The sequence below is a fragment of the Coenobita brevimanus genome, chromosome 18 (assembly GCF_032717465.1).
Source record: "Coenobita brevimanus isolate Jiangsu-jjx chromosome 18, ASM3271746v2, whole genome shotgun sequence".
Taxonomy (NCBI): domain Eukaryota; kingdom Metazoa; phylum Arthropoda; class Malacostraca; order Decapoda; family Coenobitidae; genus Coenobita; species Coenobita brevimanus.
In genome coordinates, this window is record NC_136971.1 from 14085042 (window position 1) to 14099042 (window position 14001).

At 40.5% G+C, this 14001-nt stretch overlaps 1 protein-coding gene across 1 annotated transcript in view; it reads right to left on the minus strand.

Annotated features, from left to right (window-relative positions):
- Positions 1 to 2102: 2102 nt before the first annotated feature.
- Positions 2103 to 14001, minus strand: part of LOC145391403 (neuroligin-2-like) — a 75354-nt gene continuing 63455 nt past the window's right edge. Inside the window, exons 7-10 of the mRNA XM_080266011.1 lie at positions 11454 to 11608; positions 8000 to 8118; positions 6564 to 6738; positions 2103 to 2820 (exon numbers count right to left, since the gene is read on the minus strand). Coding sequence (XP_080122137.1) covers positions 2103 to 2820; positions 6564 to 6738; positions 8000 to 8118; positions 11454 to 11608 — 1167 coding nt within the window. The remainder of the gene's footprint in view (positions 2821 to 6563; positions 6739 to 7999; positions 8119 to 11453; positions 11609 to 14001) is intronic.

The following is a 14001-nucleotide window of genomic DNA, read 5'->3' on the forward strand; positions in this document are numbered from 1 at the left end:
CAATCAAAATATTGCATTCAGGATGATACAATGCTAAGGTAATAACGATTTTTACTATGTAAGTGATTTTTTAGTTTTTCATGGGGATGCCTCAAATAAAAAATTAGGTCTTTAGTTTGATGTCTAATACTTATGATTCCTCTTAGCTCTCCTGAAGATGGGAGTAACATTTGTGGTGTTCTGTTTTTAAGGTCCTTCCTGTTACTTCATGGTAGCTTGGATGATGGTGATATGGATTCTTCTGGTGAGAAAGGCTATTGCTCATGTCATTGGCAAGAAAAATTTTCCAGCAGCTTGGTTTCTACTGTCAATTGGAAGAATATGGTGAAATATTGAAGAGTGTGCTAAGGGCTATTGTTTCTTCTGGCACAAGAAACCAACATAAAGCAGAAGTGTAGAAAACAATCCATAACATCTCCATACATAAATCCATGAATAAAGAATATGGTGTACAAGAGCCTCTTTCTCTCAAGCATCCTTTCATTTTCAGCTAAATCTGCTCCAGAATTAGTTACTGTATTATGCCTGTTAAAAGGCATACAGTAAACATGCTGATACAGCAGTAAAAACAAACTAATACTAATCAGAACAGACTTTAGCCACTGATTATAAATAACTCTATCATGTTCAGCAGCAAGTAGGGACTGAATTTCAAAGCCATTCATATTTTCATGGATTGCTCATGACATATTTGAATGTTATGGTCTGGTCACTGCTGGTATACTGACATAAGGGCAAAAGAAAATGGTACATCTAGTAAACCATCACAAGAAACATTTAAAGTAATAAAGAGAACATGGCTGTCATGTTGTAGCTCCTGGAAACTCAGAGAGAAGTAGCAGAGTCACTCACTCACATTCCATCTATATTACAGTTTTCAATTAAAAGAGTAAAAATGGAAACTTCTGCTGGCTTTACATGATGTGCAAGTTTCTCCAGCACACTGGAAACAATACATGAGTGCATTGTATGTACAAGTGTCCCAAACACTATTGGGTACCATGTCACAAGGGAGCTACAAGCCAGTCTTCTCAGGCAGCTGCACACCACTTCAGCACAGTATATACCCAAAATATGACATTTTCTACTCATACATATAGGTCACCAAGTACTCTTCTATGATTTTAAAAATGCAATTGCTTAATACTGTATCAAGACTGCTCTTGCAACCTACATGAGTTGTGTTCTTTCTTGGCCCACTATGCAGACTTCTAGACTGAAGATGAATGTCATGGTCAAGTGTATGAAACTTGTTACCTCTCTGATGATGAGAAATAACACCACTGTACATAAAGTGCCTGTATAGTTTCCTGTTTGCAAACTTCCCAAGCACAACTATCAAATTTGTATCTGATGGTCCGGCAGATTATCATCATAATCTGAGGCTATCACATAAGCAGCTATATACCAAGTTTCACTTCACTGTCCCATGTCCATACTAACAGTTCATAACTACTTGGTATTAATATTATGATCAGGTATTGTCTAGTTATCACCAATTTGGCAAACTCTATTTTAGCTGCCTAGGGTAGCCTTATATATAAGCTACCTTTCTTAGTCCAGGATATAAGATTCCTCCAGTTCCCTTACACTTACTGTATGGTGTGACAGATAATGTCTGCAGTTCTTCATGTAATAATGGTTTTCACTAGTCATCTACTGCATTTGCAATTCACACTGTATCATCTTGTCAGTAATGTACACTGCTTTGACATACAATTCATTTTTCGACTAAAAAAGCACACATTTTTAAAATGGGGAAAAACATGTACATCTTGTATGCCAAGAGGTGCTGCATTATATTTACACTGGCAGTTTCATCTCACTGAGGGTGTGTTCTTGTGTTCTGGATCCTTCTGGTATTTGAGCAGCAGCAACATGGTAATACACACAGGGTTGGAAAATTTACCATATAGGATATCATATACATCTGATGCTTGTATTAATAAACAATTATGAACATAGCCCACAAGGATAAATGACTGGAACTCTACCATATCTAAGCAGACAGCACAGGTAGTAGGGGTGTAGCAGAGATGGGTCGTGGACGAGGCTGAGCGTGGGACTGGGCAGGGGGAAATGACAAGGTTACTTTAGTGACGCTATACTCGTAGTTCTCCCACATTAGACTCTTTCGTGGGGCTCTTGGAAGGGGTGGAGGTGTTTGGAGAGGTGAGAGAAAAGGACGTTTGTTTTAGAAGTGGTTGAGATTCTGTACCCTGGCTTGGGACCTGGGGTGGGGGTGGAGCACGAGGCACAGAGAGCGTCAGGCTTGTGCTTACTTGCTGGCCATCGCAGGTGATATTCTTGCGGGGAAGTGTGTGGAGGTGAGAAACACCATGGGCTGTACCATAATGGGGAGACTGTGTAGGGTAGTCTGCAAATTCTGGGGGGGGTAAGTGGGTGGTTTGTGTCATGGGTGTAGGTGGGGGAGGCTTCATACCACTAGACCCTGTTCTACTTGGTATCTCTGCCTTGGCAGAGAGGCTTGGTGTGGATGGGGTATGAACATCACCACTTATACTGTGAGCTGGCAGAAGTCCTCCATTCTCTGCCACTTTCTTTGCTTCCATGCGTGATTTGTCCCTCTGATAATAAACTCCTGCAAAGATGAGCACATTGAGGATGAGAAGTGAGCAGCCAATTGCAATAGTGACTGACAGAGCTGTAGAGTACGCTGCAAAGCCGTCACTGAGTGAGGCATGCCTTCCTGTCCCATTGCTGCCATCAAGACTGGCAGGTGTTGACTGCAGTACTGCTGACACATTGTACTGGCGGGTTGTTGTAGCCTCAGTTGTTGTCTCGGGAGGCAGGATCACTCTGTGGATTGATACAATAATTAGGTTTGTGTTTTACAAAGAGGAGGAGGAAAATGTGGAGGAAGAGGAGAAGGTGGAAGAAAATGTGGAGGAAGAGGAGAAGGTGGAGGAAAATGTGGAGGAAGAGGAGAAGATGGAGGAAAATGTGGAGAAAAAAGAGAAGGAAAATGTGGAGGAGGATGAAGAAAAAGATACAGAGGAGGAGGAAGAATAAAAAAATATGGAGGAGGAAGAAGTGGAGAAGGAAAAAGATCTGGTGGAGGAGCTTTACACATATATTTAAAAAAAGAAGAAAAAAAAAAAAAGATAATGGGCTCACAGGCAGATTTGTGAGGTACAGCCAGAATTCCCACGGGATGAGTGATATGTGGATACTTTCACTGGGCATCCTCCTGGTAAATTTTAAATTTCTGTCTTATGGTTCTCCTACCTTACTCCATCATCTGGGAGGAAAAAAGACTTTGGTTCAGATCACTCTGCAACACAGTATTAGAGATTAAAATCAAAATAAATGCAAGGACATAAATGGAAGAAATCAGTATTGATAAAGAGAATAAGGTTGATGAATCAGGAGAATGAAACTACAAAAAGTGTTAGGTTATGGGTGAGACAGGCAGCATAAAATACAGGTGTGCAAGTAAATGAAAAGACAGATATAGAAAGAGTGTGGAATGATGTTAAGATGGATATAACATATAGCTGAAGTAGGATTTAGTAAGAACACAGTGAAAAGATGAAAGAAGAGAGGATATAAATGGCTTAATTGTGGTACACATTTAGCTCTGAAGGAGAAAAAGGAGGCATGGAAGAAGATGCTCCAAAAAACGTACCTAGAAAAGTATGAGGAAAAAGAATTATATGAGTCTGAAAGAAAGAGTAAAATGGATGATAAACAAAGATATGAAGAAAGTGGATGATGAATATGGATGAAGGATAAGTGATCAATTTAATAATCCATCCATCATCCAATCCAACGTTGCCCTAGGAGAAGCGTAGGAGCCTGGGGCTAGGCAAGTTGGTCCTGACATTTAAGATGACAGTTACCAACCTCACTCATCCCTGGGTGGCATAACATGAGCAATAAACCCAAAACACCCCTTGGATGTAAACCTTCACTTGCTCAATCCAACTGGAGTGCCGTAATTACCCACTAAACCACCAGGCACCATAATTTGGTTATTTGGTTACCACCTCATCTTAAATGTCAGGACCAACTTGCATAGCCCTGGGCTCCTACGCTCCTCATGGGGCAACGTAGGACTGGATGATGGATGGATGGATGGATGGATGGTTACCACCCAGCATAGTTAACTGTTTACTGGTGTACAGGAAACCATTTGGCTTGTCACTCAGTGTACTGTCACCCACAGGCAGAAGGAAGGGGAAGGAATGAAGGAAAAAAGAGGCAGAAGAGGGAGTGTAAAGTCACTCGCAGGCAGAAGGATGAGGAAAGAATGAAGTAAAGAAAGACAGAAGAGGAAGGAAAAAGGCACTGAAGGAAGCTGGAGGGTTGAATGTGAAACAAGGAGTGAATAGTAAAATTCATATTGCAGATAGTAATGTGCTACAGGATGATAATATACTGAGAATTTGAGATAATATTTTACTTCTCTGGTATTAGAAGATATGAAAAAATGAAGCAATACAGTAGTTGAGGCATGGATAAAGGTGAAAGCAGACCAGTGGTACATGCAGTGTTTAGTAAGAGGGAAATACTTAGGGCAATTAATAAGCTTAAGTCGCATAAGGCACCATGAGTGGTGCCTCTGTCTACAGGTGTAATTATTCTCTGGTGTCTTAACAGAAATGATAATAGAATCAGCTGCAGCTGATCTTCAGAATGGTAATTACACTATTCATGGTTTGTAAATATTTTTCTTTTGCCATTAATTAGTGTGCATACTCACAAATATGCCTTTCAACTGTTAACCCTTTTAAAAATGCACACAGTGATGCAAAAAGCTACTTTTACAATAGAGACACAGACAATCCATGGATGATTTGCTGGACAACACTGTTCAAATTACTGATTACATCCCCAAAATTTTTCCTGAAGAAAAGAATGTGCTACTTGGGGTAGCATAACAGAAACTAGATGAGAGTTTATACAGTAAAGTAGCTGTCATTACTGTACAATTCTGAAAGTTTCTGGGAAAATCAACAACTGTCACCATTCCTTAAAAAGAAAAAAACACACACACAAATGTCCAAGAACTGTTGTAAGGAGGACATGTCTGAAAACTCAGACTCTGAGGAACCTGAAGACTGATGGATAATCTCTTTTGGATCTCTGAGAAGCAATGAGTTTTCCTTTGGTGGTAGAAAAAAATCTCCATTACAGTACCTGTAAGCAAAAATTAATGTGAAATGAGTTTATATTACATGGAAAACATGTATCTGAACATAAAAATATCACTAATGAACAAAGTCAACTAATTTAAAAACAAAGTACAGTATAAATAAACTAGAAAGGCTATAAATATATTTACAGCCGACAATGTAAATGATCCTCTTCTCTAATTACATTAACATTAAACAGTGCTGATGAAGTATTTTTATGCTCTAACAAACTAACTCAGCCTCAGTCTTAGATTTACTTGAAGGCAGGAAAAATCCAGCGAGTCTTTGACATTTTTGCAGCTTCTCCTTCATTCTTTTCCACTGTTCTACTCTACTCATATACTAGATTAAGTGAAAATTATACCTGCCTGAAATAAAGTTTTCTAACTTTTGGGGCCATGATACAGATTGCTGGTTCAGTGGCTACTATTCAACCACCTCTTATCTATGACTGAGGGGAAGGATTATTTCCGATCAACATTGTCCAACGTACAGTAATTAGAGTTGTCAACTTGTCTTCCATTTTTATGTTTTGATATACTGTATAAGGACCTTCATGGATTAACACTGAACATGCCAAAATCAAAATAAAGGAAACAGAAGACGGAATATGGATTTTTGAACACATGGGACCTCATGGGTTAGGGTCTATTACCCGCATGTGGACATAGAAGCCGGTGAGCCACTGAATGGATTTTTTGTACTTTGTCGGCCGGCTGGCTGCTGAAGCCGGAGCTTTAATGAATGGTTACGGACAAACAAATCTGATTACAAGTATAATATAGCCAAGGCCTAATGAATGGATACGAAGCATGAACGGATACGGACTGTACAGATAATCGATGGACTACTGTAGGCAGCTACACAGCCCAGTTATATATATGTACTTCAACTCTCTCTCTATCCCAGGAAAGGAGGATGGCAACCTGTAGAAGAAGGGTAACTTAAGTCTGCAGTCCACCAGGTTTACATTATTTCATATTAGAGTCACAACAACAAAAACAACAGTTTTTGTACAAAGGTGAGATTTAAGAAACTCTTGCTGACAGGTGAAAATAGCAATTCTAAAATATTCTGATGCCATGTGAAAAGATCTAAGAGTGTGAATGGGGAGGGTAAAGCACTAAGACTTAGACCTACGAAGATGGGATAAAGAAGTATGAAGTGATCTAAGCAGTAAGGAATGAAAAGAAGTGCTAACAAGAAATGTTTAGCACAGAAAGACTCCATTTGGTGAACAAGGGTGCCAAATGCAACCATGCATGATGCCTTTCATAACAAAACAATGCAAACAATATACATATGTGACACATTACATCCACAGGACTCAGTGAACATGCTCTACAGAGTAGTGAACCCATTAATGAAAATCCTGGCTATGCCCCGATACAGCATATAATGTACCTGGTGACTGGTTGTGACCTGACATAGCCTCTGTAGGAAGACCAATCGTTGTGGTTCTCAAGCTGATGGTGTTCCTCAGGTGCATCCCTCCCTGCCTGGTGCAGCTGTGGTACTAGATGCAGCCAGAAGCTCAACTGGTGTGATCGGTAGTGTGCCTTCACCCGGGGCTTGATGTCTGGTTCAAAATGGAATAAATAATTTAAGTTACTGCAAATTTTCCCTGATGCACTATAACATTACATGGTAACTGACATTTAGCCTACATTATACAAAAAGAGTTAGTTTTACGTAGAGTTTTTCAGTATTTATGATATATCTTAAGCTAATTCACAGATCTGGAGATGTGTTAAAAAAAAATAAATAAATAAATAAATGCAACCTACATTCTTCATGCATGTTGTAAAAGGCAACAAAATGGGACAGGAATGGGTGAGGACAGGCATCCCCATTCCCCTTCCTCTACTGACATACAGTGAGATTATGATTTCTCCAATGATCATTACTGATGGTGACAGGCAGTCTCACAGTTCCTGCAACACTAGTGGTGGGAGATGGAACTGTGATTCTCTTCTCTGACTGTTGTGTTGTTGGTCAACTCTGGTCTGCCTGGCCCAGCAGACCAATCAACCACAGGCAAGCAACTACTCCTATCAGGTCATCCCATTGTTCTACACACGGCTAATACTGTGTCTGTATCTTAGTGCTGCATGTGGTGTGCAATGCTGCATTACATGTGGTGTGTTGTGTGGGCCTATTCAAGGAGCAGGAAACATGCCATCTGTGACTGCATCCAACTCAAATCTAAGCTGGTAACTGCAGAGGGCTGAGTGGTTTTCTTAGCTACCCCAAGCTAGATGAACTTGATTATCTATATTTGAGGACACCTCTGATGGGTGGATGTTGGGAGGGAGAGTATGTACATGTAAAACAGTATTCTGATCAAAGTGCTGTAGTGCCCTGCACATGAAATGAGTATGTTGGCATTTCTTCCCTGCTAGTGCTGGAATGTCAGAAGGTGGGATGTTGCTGAAATGGGTCTAGTAATGTTTGTGTGGTGATTGTTTTATATGCCTTGTTGTGCTGCAGAAAACTGTGTGCCATTCATATCAATGAATTACGAAATTCTCATTTTCTAAGGAAAATACTGAAAAAAGCTCAATAACTGCCTACCTAAAAGAAATGTTATCTTCATAATCTTAGTTAGTAACCGAAGTACTGGGAGTCCACCCTGCACTGCTCAACTGGTACCATAATATTTTGCACTTTATTCTTTACAAAATCTGAGCCTAGTATTGTTCAAATCGATCTGTATACCTCTCTGTATCATTTGAGTAGGCTGGGCTAAATTTAAAAAGTGAGGGGCTGGTCACGTTTGTTTGGGCTGTTTTGGGTAACTAACTGTACCAAAACTGGGCTTGAGAGATCCCTAAGCCTACCGAGGTCAATGTATTTGCGGTGCATATCATCAAAGGCTGGCCACTCGGGTAATGCTTTCCTACTCTTCTCTGGCCCCCGTTCAGAGGCTGAGGTCCCGCTGGCTGGTTCACTAGGGTTCCTGCAAGATGGAGTCATGCTTTGGCAAAGTATTCATTTTTTATTTATTTCATATATGGTTTGCATTTATTTCTTGTACTGTACTGTACAGTATTTACTTATGGATTCAGGAATAGAGGGAATATGTGGATCAAATTACAGTAGTACTAAGGGCAGAGAAGACAGTAAAAAGGATTGTAAAACTTATGGCATTTATCATATACAGTAATAAAGTGTATGACAAAGTGTATAGGATGAGATTATGGAGTATGTTACATGTGTATGGTGTTGATCGAGAACTATTAAGTGAATGTGAATTTTCCTGATGGTAGTGAAGCATGTGTCAGGGTAGATGGATGACTGAGTGAACAGTTCAACAACATTGTTGGAGCAGCACAAAGATGTGTGATGTCTCATTGTTGTTAAATACACACATGGATGGAAATATGAGTTATAAGTGAAAGAAAGAAAGAAAGAAAGTAAAAAAAAAAAGAGCACTGGAAAGGAAAGCGAAGCTGGTGATTAATCATGGGGGATGATGTATTTCAGATATGATGTATGTCAATGATTCTTTGTGCTACATAATAGTGAACAGGAGCTCTGCATACTGGTGAAGAGTTCTGTGTATCTGTGAGTGGCAAGATATCATGGTACAAGTAAAAAAAAAGGATGTTGAGATAGAAGACTTGCACTGTGATGTGCTGAAGAACAGGGAGACTGGAAAAAGTGGAAGAATTTACGTATGATTGGCTTCATATAAAGATACTACACTCCAGCAGTGGTATGTGGAGTTGGGAAGGTGAACTGGCAATGGTAATGCGGCACTGTATAATGAGATGATGGAAGGAGGGGTGAACAAGATCTTGGTGTGGAAAGTATTACTGATTTGGCTCTTGAATTTGGATTTGTGTTAATAAGATATGGTAAGTTGGCAAAGCATGCTTTTGCAGCAAAGCTGGCATTCAATATTCATTTGTATAATAATGATGATGGAAGCAGATAAGATGATATCCCTTTGGTCTTACTATGTGATGTTGCTGATTATCAAGTATTCTGACAGGCAGTGACAATGCTTCATTGGTCTTCTCACAATTCTCTATCAATTTCATAAACATTTCACCAGTCCATTTACGGTCCAAATAAAGTTACAGACATAAGAGTGAGGGTAATGCTGGAAAAGCAAGACTTTATGTGATGTGGAAGAAGGGAGTGATGCAGCATACTATTCTGTGGTTAAGAAGAGGAGGAGTGACTGAAATAATGAAAGAACTGTATAAAGACAAAGTAGAGGTTCTAATATGGCCATCAAAATGTGGGAGAGTGGAGGTTCCAATGAGATGATGATGATGATGATGATGATGATGATGATAATGATGATGATGATGATGATGATGATGATTTATGATGATGATGAAGATGATGATGATGATGATGATGATGATTACCTACAGTCCTTTACAAATTCCCCCAAATCTTCGGCAATTCCCCTAACAATCCTTCACCAATTCCTTCGCAATACTTCATCAGTTACCTCTTAATCTTTTATCAGCCAAGTCACAATATTTCACCATTCTCTCAATGAGCTACCGTACCAATCTCTCACAGTTACTCAAGGTAGGTAAGGACACTCAGCATCCACTTATTCATGCACTGTTGCCTACAAATGTTTCAGTATCATGTTATAAGCTAAATGGTTTCCTGTAACTCAGGAAACTAGACAGCTACTATGGTGGGTAGTAAGTGTGTAACCAGCACATGGACACCCAATAATCGAGTGGGTTAAGGTGTTCCAACTGGATGTGGCCTGTAAAGGTCAAAATCTACGTGATGGTAGGCGTTAATTCTATCTATCTATCTATTGCCAGACGCCTCAATCCCGTTTGGGGTGGCCACAAACAAATCGCCTCCAAGTCGCCCTGTCCCCCGCCATTTCACTGCTCTGCTCCCAACTCACACCCCCCTATCTCATATACCTCTCCACCTCATCCCTCCATCTCATCCTCTGCCTCCCCCTCCCTCTTCCCCCTTCCACCTCACTCACATACACTCTCTTCGTCAGTCTTTCACCCTCCATCCTCTCCACATGGCCAAACCACCTCAGTGTGTTCCTCATAACGCTTCCTATCACATCCACATCCACATCACAACGCTCCTTTATATCCTCATTCGTCAGCCTGTCTCTCCATGTGACTCCACAGGCGTTAATTGCTCACATGATACTTTCTAGGGATGGTGGAGGTAATGTACAAGAAGTGGGAGAATGGCCCTGCATGGTGTGCCACAAGGGTGTGGGAAGCAATTTCATCTCGTGCAGTATTTGTAATAAGTGGGTGCATAAGAGATGTAGTGGAATTAGAAGCTGACTGCAAGAAAATGCTGATTTCATGTATGTGGTGTGTTGGGGAAAGTATGTGGAGACTGTCAGGCATGAAAGGACTGAACTTGCTGGTGAGTCTCTTGAGTGTTTGGATGAGTTTTGTTACTTGAGGGACATGTTATGTGCTGGAGGTGGGGCTGGAGCTAGCTCTGTGGCTAGAGTAAGGAGTGGTTGTAAGAAGTTCAGGGGAGCTGTTGCCTCTCCTTGTACTGAGATGACTCTTCCTCTGTGCTAAGAGATCTTTGTATGTGGCATGTGTTAGGAGAGTAATGATGTATGGTAGTGAGACCTGGGCAGTTAAGAAAGAGGATACTAGTAGAATCAGACACACAAAAATGACAATGATTAGGTGACTGTGTAGTGCATCCTTGAATGTGGGGCCTGGGGGTGCTAGGTTTATGATGGAAGAGTTGAGAGGAAGGAAGGGACTGGAGTGTATTGGTGTTGCAATAAGGAAGGGCTGATTGAGATGGTTTGGGCATGTGGAGAGGATGGGCGATGACAATTGGGTGCAGAAAGTGAGAAGTGTGAACATCAGGGGTAGAGTTGCAAGAGGAAGACTAAAAAGACCTGGAATGAGATCACTGAGTGTGACCTAAGGGATGCGGGATACAGGACTGGCTAGAGAGATTGCCAGAGATCAAACAACATGGACAGCTGCCATTAGGTGACCAAGACTGATGCATGAAAGCATGTTGGAGCCTTTATAAACGAAATGAAACTAAAAACATTCACGAATGAGCAACTGGTCATTCTTACCTACAAAACACAGTCCAGCTGCAGATGTCTACACTGCTCATAAAAAGGGTCAGTAAAGGACTTGAAGTTGAAACAGAACAAAATAACTCCATTTTATATACTGGTGAAAGGAAAGGTTACAATGATGACAATGACAGTGAAGATAATGGCATTTATAGTAAATTTGAAAAATGAATAATCTCACATACCCTCATGCCCTGTTCTGGCATCATCTTACATACCCTGTTCTGGCAAAGTTGGTCCAGTAGGTGAGCACATACTCTGACAACTTTGCCTCAAGCTGCGTGTAGTTGGTGGGGAAGTGTGCTAAGGAATCAACCAGAGGAGCCCCCCACACATATGGCAGCTCCTCCCCATGGACGCATCCAAGTCGCTGCTGCAGGGGATAATGATGGCATGTTAGTTAATTTTTGGGAGATTAATAAATAAACCATCTTTATCCCAACCTCCTGTTTCCAACCTAAAGATGAGGTTGGGGAGGATTATAGAAAGGAGGGTTATAGAAAGAAAGAGAAAAAACACAACAAAGGAAGAACTACCATAATCAGCATTATGTCCAGTGACTGAGGACACACTCACTCACTCACTCATTATTCAAACCCCCAGAAACCTGATTCCACCTCACAAATAAAGTAAAAACAGAAGGATAACCAGCAATCCCATATTATGCCTCATGAAGTGTAAAGGCCTCAGACCAAGCTACTGTAGTCCAGAACATTCAAAGATGGGTGACCAGCCAACACCGACTGTATACAGATCAGCCCATCCAGGCACTTATAGAAAAAAGGAGATTGAAATCTACTGACTGACAGAGAAGCATACATGGAAATAAAGACAAAGGCAGAGAAACATAAAAATAAACACACAGGCAGAGACACGCACAAATACTGTAAAGACAGAGACAGAGAAACACACAGCACCTAGATATAAAGACACAGGCAGAGATGCACAGAAAAAATACAGAGACAGAGAAACATAATACACAGATATAAAGACACACACACACACACACACACACACACACACACAGGTGAGGACACACCAGCAAGGTTAGATTTACTGTTCACCAAAGAACCTGATGTAATAGAATCATTGGAATATCTCTGTCCTTTGGGAAAAAGTGATCACGTGGTCATTGAGTTCCAGATGTTAATAGGAAACGTCGAGCCAAGAGACGAGCTTCATAGACAGGGAAGATACAACTTTGGCAAAGCAAATTTTACAGGATTGAGAAACTTTTTTGAAAATGCGGATTGGAGAAAATTCAGAGAAACAAGAGAGATACAGAGGAAGTGGGATATCTTTCTAGACCTCTATAATTTGGGAGTGGAAAAATTTGTACCAAGAGTAAGAGGGAAAGAAAACAGGAAAAAGGAGTGGTTTAATAGAAGGTGTATGATAGCCAAAAAAGAGAGAGATAAGGCGTGGAACAATTGGAGAAAGAGAGGTAACGACAGAACAAAGGAAGAATATAAAAGAACAAGAAACGAATATACAAGAATACGTAGGGAAGAAGAAAGGAATTTTGAAAAAGGTATAATTGACAAATGCAAGGATGAACCCAAACTGTTTTATAGATTTGTTAATGGCAAACTGAAACAAAAGGAAGGAATCACCAAGCTGAAAGTAGATGGAGAGGTCTTTAATGATGCGGCAATGCAAGCAGAAATAATGAACAAACGTTTCCAGTCAGTTTTCACTAAAGAAAAGGAGCTTGTGGAAGGGGAGGGAGTGATTAGAAATGTTCCGGTGATGAAAGATATAAAAGTGGAGGTGCAGGAAGTGTATAAATTACTGGAAACTCAAGATGTAAGGAAAGCCCCAGGACCTGATGGAATTTCTAATTGGGTACTGAAGGAATGCAGAGAACAACTGGCGGATAAAATTCACAGCTTAATTGTATGCTCACTGGAAGAGGGGAAAGTGCCAAAAGAATGGAAGAGGGCAAATGTGGTACCAATTTACAAGGGAGGAAACAGGGAAGAACCCCTGAATTATAGACCAGTGTCTCTAACCAGCATGGTCGCAAAATTGTGTGAGAGAATCCTGAAAGACAGATGGATAAAATATCTGGAAGAGATGAATATTTTGGCTGAATGTCAGTTTGGATTCAGAAGTGGAAGGTCATGTGTTTCAAACTTGTTGAGCTTTTACTCAAGAGCGATTGATGTGGTACAGGAGAGAGATGGTTGGGTGGACTGTGTGTACTTAGACTTAGAGAAGGCCTTTGACAAGGTACCTCATAAGAGACTAATGTGGAAACTAGAATATATAGGAGGACTAAAGGGGAAACTTCTGGAATGGATGAGAGACTTTTTGAGAGACAGACAAATGAGGACAGTAATAAAGGAAAAGATGTCTGGATGGAGGGAAGTAACAAGTGGAGTCCCTCAAGGCTCAGTGTTGGCGCCAGTAATGTTCCTGATTTATGTAAATGATATGGTAGATGGAGTGAACAGTTATGCGAGTCTGTTTGCTGATGATGTAAAGATCTTGAGGAAGATAGAGGTTGAGGAGGATTGTAAAATACTGCAGGAGGATTTGGATAGGATACACAATTGGAGCCGGACGTGGGAAATGAAATTTAATGTAAAGAAATGTAAAATATTGGAAATGGGTAAAAGTACCAGGAGACCATCACTGAATTATTTTTGGGGTAATGAATTAATCACAAAAAGGAGAGAAGAGAAAGATTTGGGAGTGCTGGTCCAAGATAGTTTGTCACCAGAAAAGCACATTAACAAGATAGTTGGAGAGACTTATAAGCTC